This window comes from Monodon monoceros, unplaced genomic scaffold, assembly GCF_005190385.1.
Source record: "Monodon monoceros isolate NGI ecotype Baffin Bay Population unplaced genomic scaffold, NGI_Narwhal_1 Super_Scaffold_10, whole genome shotgun sequence".
Classification (NCBI taxonomy): Eukaryota; Metazoa; Chordata; class Mammalia; order Artiodactyla; family Monodontidae; genus Monodon; species Monodon monoceros.
Genome location: NW_021703766.1, coordinates 17765641 through 17782251, shown reverse-complemented (window position 1 = coordinate 17782251; position 16611 = coordinate 17765641). Strand labels below are relative to the sequence as shown.

Here is a 16611-nt window from a genome sequence, read left to right as displayed (position 1 = left end):
CGCCAGTGTTAACTGCAGCACTATTTACAATAGCCAGGTCATGGAAGCAACCTGAATGCCCATCGACAGATGAATGGATAAAGAAGATGTGGTACATATATACAATGGAATATTACTCAGCTATAAAAAGGAATGAAATTGGGTCATTTGTAGACACGTGGATGGACCTAGAGACTGTCATACAGAGTAAAGTAAGTCAGAAAGAGAAAAACAAATACCATATATTAACGCATATATGTGGAATCTAGAAAAATGGTACAGATGAACCAGTTTGCAAGGCAGAAATAGAGACACAGATGTAGAGAACAAATGTATGGACACCAAGGGGGGAAGGCAGTGTGGGGTGGTGGTGGTGTGATGAATTGGGAGATTGGGATTGGCATATATACACTAATATGTATGAAATAGATAACTAATAAGAACCTGCTGTATAAAAAAATAAAAATAAAATGAGATGCCAAAACAAAAGAAAAAAGGAAAAAAAAAGAATGCTCCTTGGTGCCACTTGTTGCCGGGCTGCATCCTCATGAAAATAAATAAATAAATAAATAAATAAATAAAATAAGTGTAGGGTTCAATGGCTTTTCGATATATTCACAGAGTTGTGCTACCACAAACAATTTTAGAACATTTTAATCATACCAGAAAGAGATCCCTTGCCCTTACCTGCCACCTCCTGGCTCTCCCCCTTCCCACCCCCCAGCCCTAGGCAACCACGAATCTATTTTTCAGTCACAGATTTGTCTATCCTGGATATTTCATATAAATTGAACCATACAGTACGTGGTCTTTTGTGACTGGCTTCTTTCTCTTAGCATAATGTTTTCAACGTTCATCCATGGTGCAACTTGTAGCAGTAATTAATTTCTTTTTATTGCAGAGTAATATTCTGTTGTATGGATATACCACATTTTGTTTGTTCTTCAGTTGGACATTCGATTTGTTTCCACTCTTTGGCTGTAATGAATAATGCTATGTCATCTGTGTTTTGTCACTTTTTTCCCTCTAAAATATGCAAGGTACTGCTTTTGAAATTCGAAACAAAAGACTAAGATTTGGGGGAAAAAAAGATGTGGGTAACAAAAGCACCCTGATAAGAAGTGACTAAGGAATGTGATGAGTGTGTTTTTTCCTATCACGTTAGCATCCAACAGCCCACAGTAAAGGGAAGGGAAATCACTGAGTGTGCTTGCATCCTACTGTAAGAGAGACAGAGGTGGGGAAAGAAAGAGGCCTTGAAACCCATAAGACCAGACCAGGCTGAGGAGAATCAGGACAATGCAGGGGTTCCGACTGTGGGTCTTCGGACCAGCCAGATCTGCCGCTCATTGCCGTGTGACCTTGGGAGAGTCACTTAATATCTCTGAGACTTTACTGATAAACCCGAGGGAGTGATACTTCCCTCATTGGTTGTTATGATAAGTTATTTTGCCTCTTGCCTCTCCTAGGGAAGCCTTTGTAGGATCATTCTCCACCCACTGGGTGCTCCAAGCACCTGGGGAAAGCTTAAAACATACCCATGCTGGGGCTTTGCCAGCCTTGAAGAACAGTTAGCCTGGGGCATGGCCCAGGCCTGGTTATTTTTAAAAAGCTCCCCAGGAGAGTCTCTGTGCAGGGCACATTACACTAGACCCTGGATGGAGATGAGGTTAGAGGTATTTTGGTCAAAGTGCTTTATTTCACAAGTGGACAACTGAAACCTGGAGAGCCCTTTCCGGTGCACTGGGGCCTAGGACCCAGTCCCGAAGTGAGGGGCCAGCAGGAGGGGGAGGGAGAAGGGCCCTCCCTGGCCTTGGGGAACTCACCAGAAAGGAAAAGTGGGCAGTATCTGTGGTGTGGAAGGGAGGCTTTTCTTTCTAATCAATAAGCAAACAGTTCCTGGAGTTGCCCAACCTGGCCACAGGAATGTTTGCTGGGTTGCAGCTGGTGGGAATGATCAATTATCACCTTTATTCAGGTGGGTGGGATGTTTGTGTATTTAACACGCAGCGCAGGGATAATAAAACTCTTCCAATTTAGTGTGTAAGCCAGAGGGCTTCTTGTTCTTTTTGATGAAACCAAACCAGCTTCGCTCCCTGTGACGGCGAAGAGGCCCCTGTCCACCTCTGCAGCAGGCAGGTGGTGGTATTCACTTGCTTCCCCTGCCTCCCTTTTTTAAGTGAATGGAGATGAGGCTCCTTGGCAGTTAGCCTCCACCCTGGAAAACTGAAGCCAAGCCTTCGGTCTCGGACTTGAGCAGAGAAGCTGCCCCTTCTTCTCCAGCGGAGCCACCAGAGCCCCACCGAGGCAGGAATATTGAGATTAAACACAGTGAGGTTTTATCAGTGGGCTCATTTCTGAACCATCCAAGAGAGGCCTGGAGAGGCAAAGGATTTAAAACTGAACTCTTTTCTGGCCTTGATCTGAAGGAGGGGAAGGGGACTGGGGAGACCCTCTAGCCCTTCTAGACTGGAAGGACAGGAGCCTGCGCCACTCCCAGGCCTGAGTGGGACCCACATGCTGGTGTTACTCTCATTCCACTAGAATGTGAGCCCCAGGAGGGCAGGGATCACTACCTGTTGTGTTCACGCCTGGGTCTTCAGCACCAGAACGGGGCCCAGCACGAGAAGGTGTGCGGTGCCAGGCAGGCCACGGCACTCTGCTCCTTGCTGCCCCACGCTGCCATGTGGCTCAGTCCCTTGCTCTGGCACGCAGCCAGAAGCTGGGACCATCTCTTCAAATGCCTCTTTTGGAGGCCTTCCCTAAATGCCCTTTATTAAATTGCCCCCTCCAGCCCTGATGCTGCACAGAGCCTTGGAACCCCTTTACCTGCTTATTTTTCTCTGTTAACACTTTTCATTACTGACACTTACTAATTTTTTTTTTTTTTGGCTGTGCCACAGGGCATGTGGGATCTTACTTCCCCAACCAGGGATCGAACCCGCACCCCTTGCACTGGAAGTGTGGAGTCTTAACCACTGGACCACCAGGGAAGTCCCTGACACTTAATAATTTATTTGTTAATTATCTCTTCCCCATTGGAATGTAAGCCCCACGAGGGCAGAACTGTGCTTTGTTCACTGCTGTATTTCCCAGGCCTTAGAATGATTCTTGGCAATGAGTAAGGGCTCTGTAAATATTTGTTGAAGAAAGAATCCTCGAATCAGTCCCTTGAAGGAAATGAGGATGTCTCCTTTCACAGAATGGGGAAAATGATGCTCAAGGGAAGTCAAAGTAACCTGCCTACAGTGGCACCTAAGAAGCGAAGCTGGGATGTGACCTTACCTCAGTATGACCCCGTTCACACAGATGTAAAACCATAAAAGTATTTGCACTGGCTGTTAACCAACTGTGGAAGTGCCATTTATGACATTTTTCGTGGGGCTGATTACGATCAACATCCATGGTGTTTGCTGCCTGAGAACTAAAACAGTGCTAGAGCAGGAACACGATCTGGGAGCAGGCATGCGCTGCCGGAGTGACCCCGGCAGCACGAGGAGCCTTAAGACAAAGGGGGAAGAATCCAGGGTGACGGATCACCCCTTCATCCTGTGGGCTCCCCCTTGCAGGGGCCTGGGCTAATTTGTCCTTCATCTGCAACCTCACTGTTTTCTCTGCGCACTGATGCCCCCCTCTCCACCCCAGTGTCTTTTTTTGTTTTTTTTTTTTGCGGTACGCGGGCCTCTCACTGCTGTGGCCTCTCCCGTTGCGGAGCACAGGCTCCGGACGCGCAGGCTCAGCGGCCATGGCTCACGGGCCCAGCCGCTCCGCGGCATGTGGGATCTTCCCGGACCGGGGCACGAACCCGCGTCCCCTGCATCGGCAGGCGGACTCTCAACCACTGCGCCACCAGGGAAGCCCCACCCCAGTGTTTTTTAATTTAGTTATTTTTATTTATTTATTATTTTTGGCTGCGTTGGGTCTTCGTTGCTGCGCGTGGGCCTTCTCTAGTTGTGGTGAGCGGGGGCTACTCTTCGTTGCGGTGTGTGGGCTTCTCGTTGTGGTGGCTTCTCTTGTTGTGGAGCACGGGCTCTAGGCACGCGGGCTTCAGTTGTTGTGGCATGTGGGCTCAGTAGTTGTGGCTCGCAGGCTCAGTAGATGTGGCGCACGGGCTTAGTTGCTCTGTGGCATGTGGGATCTTCCCGGAACAGGGCTCGAACCTGTGTCCCCTACATTGGCAGGCAGATTCTTAACCACTGTGCCCCCAGGGAAGCCCCACCCCAGTCTGTTTTGATGGAAACAGAAGTGGAGGAGACTTTGGTCCTTGCGTCCCACCCAGGCAGCGCCCGTTGTTGACATCTGTTCTTAGGGTGTGAGTTAAATGAAGATGGAGCCCACTTATAATTTGTTCTGGGCAAGGACATGCTGGGAGGCTGGGAGAAAGAACTCAATAAGCTTCATGAAAGTAAACTTCTCATCCCTGGGATCCCATGGGAGCTGCCGGTCTACAAGGGCAATTTGATGGGGTGCGGGTGCCCCAGCCGAGGATGCCCTGGGAGCACAGTGCACGGGCTCTGTGGACACACCTGCAAGTTGTACTTGCACAATGTGATATTCTGAGCTGCTCAACTTCCCCAGAAAAGTGTCTGGGAGTTAAGTTGGCTGATCAGTGGAACTCTGATTTATTTCAGCTTATGTAACGTGGTGGCCTAAGGGGGAACATTCTTGAATCTAAAGTTTAAAACTTCCTCCTTTGCTTGGCTGTCTGACTGTCCTTAAACGTTTTTCTGAGGCCCTGGAACTGGATTTCCAAGGTGCCTCATTCATTCAAAGAGAGAGGGAGGGAGTGAGTGTGTGTCAGGGGAAGATGGGGTCAGGGAAACTTGGCTATTTTTATTCTGGTTACTCTCCACCTGTCCCATTCTGTTGTGTGAACTAACTTCCCTGTGGCCACTCAGCTAGCAACTAGTCTCGCAAATGGTTTATCAAACCAAGAGCCAGGCTGCCTGGTGGTTAAGTCCTGATGGGGCATCAGACCACAGGCTCTGCCACTTCATAGCTGTGTGGCTTGGCCAAGTCTCTTCACTGAGGCTTCTGAGACTGCTTCCTCGTTTAGAAGCTAGGGCTGCTGGAGTCTACCCCCCAGGGCCGCTGCTATGTCTAGTCAGGCTGTCAGGTTGTGTTACTGTCCATAATTCTCAGTAGCAAATGGACACACATAACTGGAGACTTATCAGGGCTAAGAAGATAGTCTTCCTAGTGCAACTTGAATCTCTTCAACATCCCCCGAGTGTGGACAAACTGGAGGCCTCATCATCCTTTCCCTCCCATTTTTTAAACATAAAATTATTTTTCTGCTGAGCGTGGGTGCCCATTAAACTTGGAATGGTTAGTAAATTTGTGGACACCCACCAAAGGAAGACATTCTAAAATCGCCCAGTGCCATCAAAGAAAATGGAGCCTAGAAAGAAATTTTCTAGGAGGTGGTACCCGTGGAGAATTGTGGCTTTGTGGCTGGAGTTACAAACACTGCTGCTTACTGGCGAGAAGGGACTCCTGCCCAGCTAGATGACACACGTCTGTCTCCTCAGGGTGCTTTTCATCCATCAACTTAGTCTTCTTGTCCTTTATCTTGAGTATTTAAGTTAGAAATCAAAGCCCTTGATTTGGGGGTACACAGTGGCAGTGTGGCCCCGGGACCTTCAGGAGCCTCAGAAGGCTCTCTGATCTTGCCCTCGAGGTTGTGTGTGTAATTTTCTCTTCCAACGCCGAGGTCCAACGGTCCTTGAAACAAAGGTAAATGCAGTTTTCTTTGGTGTTAGCTATGGGAAATGCCTTCTGAGGAGTGGGAGACAAGCCATAAGGTACCCCTTTGTGTGTGGTGTGGGGAAAACACTACTTTCAAGTAGTTGCTTCTAAGAGACTGGGTTATCCCACTCATTACCAGATAACTCAACTATGGTTAGCTGGCTTTGATAGCAGACCTCGTCCTTCTATCTCCCTGAAATATATGGAGGCTTAGGAGACTGTCTTGTTCCTACCCACTCACATTCCAGCTGGGTGGGGGTGGGAGAAGAAACGGGATCCTTCAAGCAGGACTGTTCGTGGCACAATGGCAATTCCAAGCAAAGAATGTTGCTGAGCGCTCAGAGCCTGCCCCAGGACCAAAGAGCTTTTCGTGGACTTGGAGTTAATTTTTCTTTGAACTTCAGTCATCTCTTGCAGAGCGAAGAAGTAGTAGATTAAAGCTACTACTTCTGCCAGAATTCGCAAGAAAATGGGGCACTTGTAGGATGAATAACAACATAAAAGAGTCACAGTGCGTTAAATATACTTTTTAAGTCACTTAACTTTTGTCGTTTTAAAAAGTTATTTACTGTAATTGTAACACACCATATAATACAAAAACATTTAAGGAAAGCACGTTTCAAAAAACTGCCTCCAATCGTACTTTTTTCAGTCTTCCCTCCACCTCCACTCAAATTACTGCTAACCTCCTGCTGTGTAGAATTCCTGCTGTTCTAGAATGTCTTTTTTCATTTTTGTTTCTCCATAATAAGTATTCCATCCCCATTTTGCATATGGGAACAGTGGTGAGGAGCACTCACTCTGGGATCCGACAGCCCGGCCCCTCCTCCCACCAGCCTTTAATTCAGGGCAAAGAAAATAGGGATGGTGATGCCTATACCTAAGGGTGACTGCGGGCGGGGGATTCAATCTGAAAACTGGATTTAAAGAGCACAGGGCAAGGGTCTGGCTTGTAGAGACAGGCACGAGGAAGAATGGTTAGACATGTGAACTCTCAGACTGCCTGGGTCCCAATCCTCGTTCTGCCACTTAACTAGCTGCCTCAGGCTCTGCATCTCTGAAAAGGGGATGCTGCTGGTAGCAACCTTGAAGTGTTCTGGGATTACACGAGTTAATATTTGTAAAGTGCTTAGAAGAGAGCCTGACACATAGTGTTGTCACTTGTTTAAATATTAAGAAAATAATGAATAAAAGGTAGTTGAAGCTGTTAGTTGAATGTGTAGTTTTTGATGGTGATAATGATGATATGGTGTTGAAAAGATCTTCCCGTTTAGAGATGGCCATTGGGTTCTTGGCTCTTGTCACTGGGATTAGGTTTCTAAACCCAGTGACCAAATAACAAGTTTAGGAAAGGACAAGCTGACTTAATACTTCATCCTTTGCTAGCTTTATTTTTGTTTAACTTTATTGTAGAAATGTTCAAATATACCTAATTCCCATGTACTGATCCTCTGGTTTCTACAGTTCGCCATTCTTGTTTCCTCCTACGTGCTGGCATTAGTGTTCACCGTACCCTGAGATGCTGCCTAGCCCTTGCCAGGGTTGAAAGCAAGCTTCCCAGAGCCTTCCCGGAGCTGGAGATCCCCTTGGTCTTTCCTATAATTTCTAGTTTGTCGGCCCAGAGGCTCAGGTTGCACAGAAAGATAATGAGCACCTGGAAATTCAGGTTGAGCCTGCCTGTCATGGGCACACTACTTCTGTCACTTTTCAAAGGGCGGAGCTTAACCACCATTCAGACGAGATGCCCCAGAGCAGGTTAAGAGCCTTGCATTAAGTTATTTGCAAAACCATTTTCATTTTTTCAGGCCACCACCCTTGGCAAGTCCAATCATGCTTGTCCCAACTGCCCAGGTTTGGGCTGGCTGGGAAAAGGAATTCAGTGTGAAAAATGAGGGCAGCTCTTGTTACCTGCTAATATGACAAGCCCCCAGCACAGTCCGGTGCCCCCATTACTTCTGCTGGGGTGGGGTTGGGGGAAGGTTATTGGAAAAACATTTTGTTTTGCTAGTTTGAAAAGAAATTCCTATTTTAGACTTAAAGGGTAGTATCTGCCCATCCTTTAAGGATTTTGTGTTTCTTCTTGCTTCTGTTGTCATTTTTTGGTTCATCTGTTCATTTAGCAAATGCTTGTCCTCTAGCTTGTCTACTCAAATGCACAGAAATCATCCTCATCCCCTTCCACTTGCTTTGTTCTTTCACTTTCAAAATGTGATCACATTCACTGTCTTGGTTAATCCTCACAAAACCCGGAAGAGGTGGGCTCACTCAGTGGTGGAATCCTTCAGGATCCAGTAGAGAAAACTGAGGCCCGGAGAGGTTAAGCATTTTGCTTAAGGCCACTCAGTAAGAACATGGCAAGGGAATTCCCTGGTGGTCCAGTGGTTAAGACTCTGCGTTCTCACTGCTGAGGGCCCGGGTTCAATCCCTGGTCGGGGAACTAAGATCCCACAAGCCTCAGTTTCTTCATCTTCAAATTGGGGATAATCATGGTACATATCCCCTCCGGCCCCCAAACATGGTCTTACTTTCGCTGGCAAGGGTGGGGCTGTTGGTTTCAGAAAAGTTTGCAAGGGTGGCCCCTAGTGGAAGAAATGAAAACTGCAGTCTAGACATCATAACTGGCTTTAGGGCTTTCTGGCAGAGACCTGATCCTTACGCATTTTAAGGTGTCTAGCCGTGCAAAATTGGCACAAAAGTAGGAATTTTTGTAAAAGATCTCTTGGACAAAATCGAACGCCCACTGGAAGAATGAGGGGGCGATTATTTGAAAGGGAGGAGAACAGGCCAACTTGAGAGTTTCCCAGAAAGAACTGTTTTATCGACTGTTCCTTCTGCCTGAAAGGCCCTTGAGCCAGGTTTCTGCAAGGCTGGCTCCTTAGGTCTCAACTAAGACGCCTCCAACTTCACAGAGGCCAGCCCTCACCATCCGGTATAAGTTACACCCTCCTCACACCTTCCTCTTCCCCTGTCACTCTTGTATCACCTTCTTTAATTCCTTTATATCTAACATTTGTCACTACCTGAGATTTGGTTTTGTTACATGTCCATCTCTTCCACAACAGTGTAAGCTCAAGGGGAGCAGGTGCCTTGTCTATTTGTTCACAGAATTTTTTTCATCCTTAGAGCCCAGCACAGTTTCTGACAAATAGTTTGATGGAAGCCTGTTGAACGAATGAGTCTTTTAGGACTCTGATGTTTAGTGCAGACACTTTTCACCACAGCTTCTCCAGCATTGGGTATTAATACTTTTAAAGTTTTAATACTTTAATAACTATAAAACTTTAAATAGTTTTGTCTCTAAGCCACTGATCCTAAGTTCCCCCACCCAAGTAGTTCTCTTCTGTCTTTTGCATTTGTCTTGCTGTGTTGTATGTTCAGGTAGAAGACTTTCCTATGAAATCTTCATTGTCTCCCTTAACTGACAGTGATAGAGTTTCTCCACTGGGCCTCAGATTGCAAGCAGGCATTACCTCTCAATGCCTCGGAAAATAAGCATATAGTCAGTACTTAATGAATATCACAATTATCTATGTCTTTTGTGGAAAATTGAATAAATGATTAGCCAAAGCTATGTTTGTTTTAAAATTTTTATTTAATAGTGTCTATTATGTGCCAGGCACTGTTCTATGTATCTTTTTTTTTTTTCTTTTTTTTGGCCACGTCACGTGTGTGGAGTCCTAACCACTGGATTGCCAGGGAACCCCCATGTTCTATGTATCTTAAAACAAGCCTAGTAGGTAGTTGCTATCGATGACTTCATTCTACAGATGGGTAGACTGAGGCACAGAGAGATTCAATGACTTGCCCAAGGTCACAGAGCTAATAAGCAGAGCTGGGACTTGAGCCCCACCCTTGCCAGGGAAAATAAGACCATGTTTGGGGGCGGGAGGGTAAGCACCATAATTACCCTCATTTTGAAGATGAAGAAACTGAGGCTCAGAGAAGTTAAAAAATTTGCCTAAGTCCTTACCCTTAACCATGTAGCTGTGATGCCTCCCTCTTATTATCTGCCACTGTTTACTGAAATGTAAACTGTTTATTTAAATGTAGTTAATCCACAGCATCTCACTGTACCTAGGTCTCAAACTTTTGGACTCAGTAGATATTCTCAGTTATTTTTCATATCATCAAGAGCCATCTGAAGGAGAGGCCCTTTTTTGTTATTGAAAAGGAGAAGTTACTTTCTTTTCTTTTCTTTTTTTTTTAAAGGTGGAGTCTTTTTTTTGTTTAATAACCTTATTTGTTTATTTCTGGCTGTGTTGAGTTTTCGTTTCTGTGCGTGGGCTTTCTCTAGTTGCGGCCAGCGGGGCCTACTCTTAATCGCGGTGCGCGGGCTTCTCATTGTAGTGGCTTCTCTTGTTGCGGAGCACAGGCTCTAGACGCGCAGGCTCAGTAGTTGTGCCTCACGGGCTTAGTTGCTCTGCGGCATGTGAGATCTTCCCAGACCAGGGCTCGAACCCGTGTTCCCTACATTGGCAGGCAAATTCTTAACCACTGCGCCACGAGGGAAGCCCAGAAGTTACTCTCTAGACAGCTTACTGTTTTCAGTCTCCAGGTAGATGAGAAAAGAATCGGACCACAATTAAGTCGCCCTGTAATTGTGAAGGACATAATGATGGCTTCCACTACTTTGATATCTTTGCTGTTCTGTCATCAGACTATGGTATGTTTTACTTGTGCCTGTGTTGTGTGAGTCAGGCTTTTGGTGGGTGAATGAAGTTCAATTTCTAGAGAAGGAATGCTCTTTAATCTCCTCAGTTTCCTAATCACTGTGATTTATACCCTGCAGTGAGTTTTGAAGGATGCACCGGTCTACCAAAGACAGCCTATGTTTCTGATGACACCCGATTCAAAGTGGGCACAGATGGCGTGGTTACAGTCAAACGGCCTTTACACCTTCATCATCCAGAGATGAGTTTTCTTGTCCATGCCTGGGACTCCACCCACAGGAAGCTCTCCACCAAAGTGACCCTGAAGGCAGTAGTGCACCACCATCACCACCACCATCATCATGTACGTTGGAGTGTTTCTTAGAAGTTCACTATTATTTTAGTATGCTTCTTAATCCAGGTTTCTCTGCCTTGGCACTGTTCACATTTGGGGCTGGGTAATTTCTTGCTGTGGGTGTGTCCTGTGCACTATGTGATGTTTAGCAGCATCCCTGGTCTTAACCGCTAGATGCTTGCAGCGCTCTGCCAGTTGTGACAACCAAAATTGTCTCCAGACACTGCCAATGCCCCCTGGGGGGTGGGCGGAAGGGGTGCTAAATAGCCCCTAGTTGAGAACCATTGGTCTAACTGAACTAGTTCTTGCTGTGGATTTTTTGTTGTTGTTGGGTGGATGGCAAGATACACTACCTTCTTTCTGCAGGTAGTGTAGAATAGGGGGTAAGGGCATGGATTCTGTCTGGGATTGGGTACCAACCCTTCTATTTACTACCCGAGTAGACTTGGGGGAGTTATTTAATCTGTCTGTGCTTGAATTTCCTTATAAGTAAAATGGGGATAATAATGACTACATGAACTATTACATGTGAGTTGCTGGAACTATGGTAGGCGTATGACAAGTACTCAGTAATTGTTAACTGTTCTTCTCATTCCCTTCCCAGAGGGACAATGAACACGAGTTCAGTTCTCTGGTCATTTTGCTCTCCGTGTCTCTAGTGGAGAGGGCCTTGGCAAAGAAGGGGAAGAAGAAGCTTTTGCCTGTTTGGACTGTAATCTCCACAAGATCCTTCCCCATTGTATCTGCAGTGCCTGGCCTTTGGACCTGGCATATACCAGGAGCCCAGTAAATATTGAGTGGACAGATGGGTGCATTGGCCACAAATGAAAGGATACATGTCTGCCCAGGTTCTTGGCAAGAATGTTTCGGGAAATTGTTAACCAAAGCCAAATGCCTTTGCCAGTTTCTAAACTGCTCCCATGGTGCTGCCTACTGAAACGTCTCTCTGGAGGGCCATTCTAGTTGTATCCCGCTATCGCGTTGGGAGCGTGGAAGTACTGTAACTGCCAAGGCCTTTCAGGCTGGCTCTTGTCTTTCTCCCTGAAGACTGTTGAGATTCTAGGAATTTAATAGTCCTGATAGATCTGATTTTTCTCCCTGGTGTAATTGGCCAGACCAGAAAAGTGGGGAACTAAATTAACATAGCTTCCTGACTTCAGTCTCCAATTAATTCTATCATTCATGTAAGTCCAGCCTGGTAAGTTCTTGCTGGGCAGCTGTGTATGGAAGCCTCTTATGATGCACAGATGTAAACAAAGTTGATTTTTCAACTTTTCCTCTTCACCTTTGCCATCTGCCTTCATGATTATGTTCAGATATGTATTATAGAAAAGCACAAATTACAGTGATTTATGTAAAATAGAGTATTTCTCTTTCAAGTAGAGGCAGTTGAGTGGTAAGTTGTGGCCAGTATGGAGACGCCTGTAGTCATCAGGAGGCTAGGTTCTTTCTTTCCTTTCTGTTCTATCATCCTCGGCATATGCCTCCCATCCTCAACGATACCTCATGATCCAAGGTGGCTGCTGGATCGCCATTTATCATACCTTTCCTCTGGATGGTAGGAAGTTGGAAGGGAGGAAGCCCAAAAATGTATCACTTAGTTGTCCACCTTTTAAAGGAGGCTTTGTGGAATTTTGAAGCAATGTTTCTGCTTACATCTCATTAGTTGGAACTTGGCTTCATGGTCACACCTAGATACAAGTGTAGTATAGGAAATGTAGTTTTACTTAGGTACATTGTTGGACACAAAATTTATATATATATGGGGAGAGAGACAGAGGGAGAGAAAGAGAGATTTTTGATTTTAAATGAGAAAGAATGGATATTGAGCGGTAGGTGGCAACTCTACCACAGCTGGTTTGAGGTTGACTTTGGTTTGCCCCTAGTTCAAGGGACCCTTGTGGTGCCAGGTGGCCCTACACTGGAAGGGGTGATAATCTTGCCTCTCTTTTACTTCAAATAAGAACAGATCCTATATATATCAAAACATCACATCGTACACCTTAAATACAAACAATTTTTATTTTTTCAGTTATACCTCAAGAAAGCTGGGGAAAAAATATAAATAGATCTAACTTTCCAGTTTTGTCTCTTTGGTTGGATGGGTTTTCTTGGTCTGGTATCCTTGTTTTCTGAGGGATGGATCCCATGTTCAGTATGTTTAGACACGATTCCTTTTAATTTCACACATGAAGGGAATTCCCTGGTTGCCTAGTGGTTAGGATTCTGGGCTTTCACTGCCATGGTCCTGAGTTCAATCCCTGGTCAGGGAACTGAGATCCCACAAGCCATACGGCACTGCCAAATAAATAGATAGATAGATAAATAAATAAATATCTTTATTTAAAAAAAATAATAATTTCACACTTGAAGATGTTAATGCTATGTTTTGCCAGCACAATGTTCATCATTATTTATTATCATTCTCTGAAAATATTCCATAGTCCTGATGTCAGCAAGGTGTGCTCTTTGCCTTCCTCTTCAATATGGCAAATGAATTTGCATTCATTCATCAAGGCCTGTTTTTTTTACCATGGCTGTGCAAGATGGTCATTTTTAGGCTTAGGATACCGTGTTGAGAATCAGTTTAGTATTTATTCCTGTGCTCAGGTCAAATCCCAAATTCCACTTCATTAAAACCATAACTCAGTGTTTTCCAACCAATCCAACCATCATCTTCATCATTAGCATTTATTGAGCACGTACTATGTTTCAGGCAGTATTCTAAGTGCTTTACTGCAATACTAGTATCACGTTTTATCCTTCCAAGGACCCTATGAGGCAGATACTAATATAATCCTCATTTTAGACATGAGGAAAGTGTGGGACAGAGAGGTTAAATAATCAGCTCAGGAAGGTGAGGTGTCACAGTGAGGGTACAAAGCCAGGCAGCCTGGCTCCAGAGCCTGCCCTTGGCCAGGGCAGGACTGCTTCTCTAGGAGGTTAATGCAGAGGGTGTGTGTTAAGGGGTGTGTGAGTGACTAGTATACAGGAATGCAGGATTGGGAAGGATTTTGTGATGATATCTGGTCATATTTCATGTCTGTCTTGTGCATTTTGAGTCACATTTTAAAAGCCAGGAAGCAGGGCTTGACTCTCACTTGACAGACAGGGATGGGTGACTCTGTGGAGGATGGAAGATGTAATTGTCCTGGAACCTTTACTGTGTTATTACCAATCACTTTAGAACACTTAAAACAATTTGGAAGATCTTTCCTTCCATCTTCAGCTATCTTATCTTCAGCTATCTTATTTCCCTGTGTGTGCATAAAGTTATCGCACATGAAAACTGTTCAATACAAGTCTCAAAGGGCACTTTTGGTTCCCATCCAAACAACTTCTTTTAGAACAAATGAAAACCATACAGATATACTAACACAGTGGGATTAAGGGATTAGTATTGATCACAAAGTAGTAAGTTCCCAAAACTTATTCACTTAGACTAACTCTACTTTGGAGACCTATATCACTAGGAAAAATATAAAAGAAAAGAATATTAAAAACACCTGAATATCTAATTGTTGAATAAGCTCTGATAGTAAATCATTGGAGTATAATGTCCTATTAAAAATGACAGGCGTGGGACTTCCCTGGTGGCGCAGTGGATAAGACTCCGTGCTCCCAATGCAGGGGGCCTGTGTTCGATCCCTGGTCAGGGAACTAGATCCCACATGCATGCCGCAACTAAGAATTCACATGCTGCAACTAAGGAGCTGGTGAGCCTCAGCTAAGGAGCTGACAAGCCGCAACTAAGGAGCCTGTGAGCCGCAACTAAGGAGCCCACCTGCAGTGACTAAGACCCGGTGCAACTAAATAAATAAATAAAATAAATACATAAATAAAATAAATATTTTAAAAAATGACAGGTGTGAGATATAGGCTTGAAATAACTCTTAAATAATGTCAAACCCTCAAACCTATCATCGTGTGTGCATAATGATTACTGAACTCTGGACACTAAGAAGGATCAAAAGAGGAAACCATCCTTCTGATATGGTAAAGAGGTCTGTTGGGTTTTGTTTTGGCTGTTTTATTTTGTTGTTAAATGAAAACCATGCCCTGCCCTCAGAAGGCTGGAGATGCAGACTGCCTAGGTTGTTCAGCCCGTATCATCTTTCCTGAATTATCTCATTTTGTTCCTCATCTTCTTCCCTTTTAGGACTCTCCCTCTGGAACCCAGACAGAAGTGCTCACATTTCCCAGCTCCCACCATGGTCTCAGGAGACAGAAGAGAGACTGGGTTATTCCTCCTATCAGCTGCCCAGAAAATGAGAAAGGCCCATTTCCTAAGGCTCTGGTTCAGGTACAGAAGGAAGTTCTCTATTTCTCTGGGAGGAATTTGGCAGAGAAGGACCAAGGAGAGAAAGGGAAAAGAGCCAATGTCAGAATCCTTCCTTGCTAATTCATTTCTTTCTGTTTTGTCTTCAGATCAAATCTAACAGGGAAAAAGAAACCAAAGTTTTCTACAGCATCACTGGCCAAGGAGCCGACACACCCCCTCTTCATGTGTTTATTATTGAAAGAGAAACAGGATGGCTAAAGGTGACGGAGCCTCTGGATAGAGAAGATATTGCCAAGTACATTGTGAGTGTCTCTTAAAAGCACTTAATGATGGGGTTACATCCTTTCAAAATTTTTTTGGTCAACTCACACTGATCATAGATCAGATGTTCTGGACATTTGAAGAGCTTAACCTGATACCTTTAGACCTGTTGATAAGGAGAAATGACAGGAGAACCTGCAAAAATTGGGGGCTGTTCATGTTTTCCTTGTTAGGAATAAAGTGGGGAGAGTCCTGGGGCATCAGACATGATCTTAGACCCAAGATGTCAACCTGTTCTTGGGACTCAAAGTCCCTGACACATAGGCAGAGGCTGGTGTTGATGTTGGGGAACAAAAACTATTTCTGGGCCTTGAGAGCAGTGTGAGCTTAGGGAAGCTGGGAGGTAATGCGTTGATGCCAAACACAGGGAAGTCTGGGGGGAACGCTAGACTTGAGCAGCCAGAGCAAATTCGACCCTGCTTGGAACCAGTCAGAGTGTTTTAGGCTTCCACCTTTATCTCCTAGGCCCGGCCCCCAGCCCTTATGTGGGAAATGGGGCTCTGAGCTGGTGGATGTGTTCTCCAGCCCATGGTCTCACAGGTCATGGTCTTAACCAGTGTCATGACCTCACTGAAGCAGCAGCACGTGTGTGGGGGATGTTCTGTGCTTGGGGCGGGGCAGGGGGGGGTCCATGCATACTTGAGTGGGAGGGAGTGGGGGCCGGGTGGAGCCCACTCTGCTCTGGTTGGACCACTTCTCCCACCTTGTCTTCCCGAGTGACCCTCACCTGGCTCTTGCAGCTCTTCTCTCATGCTGTGTCTTCAGACGGGCAAGCAATCGAGGAGCCGATGGAGATTGTGATCACCGTGACCGATCAGAATGACAACAAGCCTGAGTTCACCCAGGAGGTCTTCAAAGGGTCTGTCATGGAGGGCGCTCTTCCAGGTACGTCCATCAATGAGGAGATCAACACCCATCAAGACACTTAGATTCTTTGCACCCCCAAGTGTTGGGGCTGGCGTTTGGGGTCAGACCCTTCATATGCACAGAACTTCTTTGGAAGACACTGTTTGTGTGTAAAACATCCTACCTATAGAAATATGTATAAAATGTTTAAGCCCAGTTTAAGAAAGGAGCAGTTTAAGAACAACCTTCCCTGATTAAGTAACAGATCCTTGTTAGTAGTTTACAGACCCTGTACAATCCTTCCTGATCACATTTTTTCCCTCCTCCATAAAGACAGCCACCACCCTGACTTTTGTGATAATCATTCCCTTGCTTTCATTTATCTTTTACCACGTGTGTACTTACAGTTTTGCCTACTTTTCTACTTGGTG

At 45.3% G+C, this 16611-nt stretch overlaps 1 protein-coding gene across 1 annotated transcript in view; it reads left to right on the top strand.

Annotated features, from left to right (window-relative positions):
- The window catches only part of CDH1 (cadherin 1), a 78864-nt gene that overhangs the window by 39642 nt on the left and 22611 nt on the right, over nt 1-16611 (top strand). Inside the window, exons 3-6 of the mRNA XM_029205551.1 lie at nt 10517-10740; nt 14891-15034; nt 15160-15315; nt 16075-16219. Of these exons, the coding sequence (XP_029061384.1) occupies nt 10517-10740; nt 14891-15034; nt 15160-15315; nt 16075-16219 (669 nt within the window). The remainder of the gene's footprint in view (nt 1-10516; nt 10741-14890; nt 15035-15159; nt 15316-16074; nt 16220-16611) is intronic.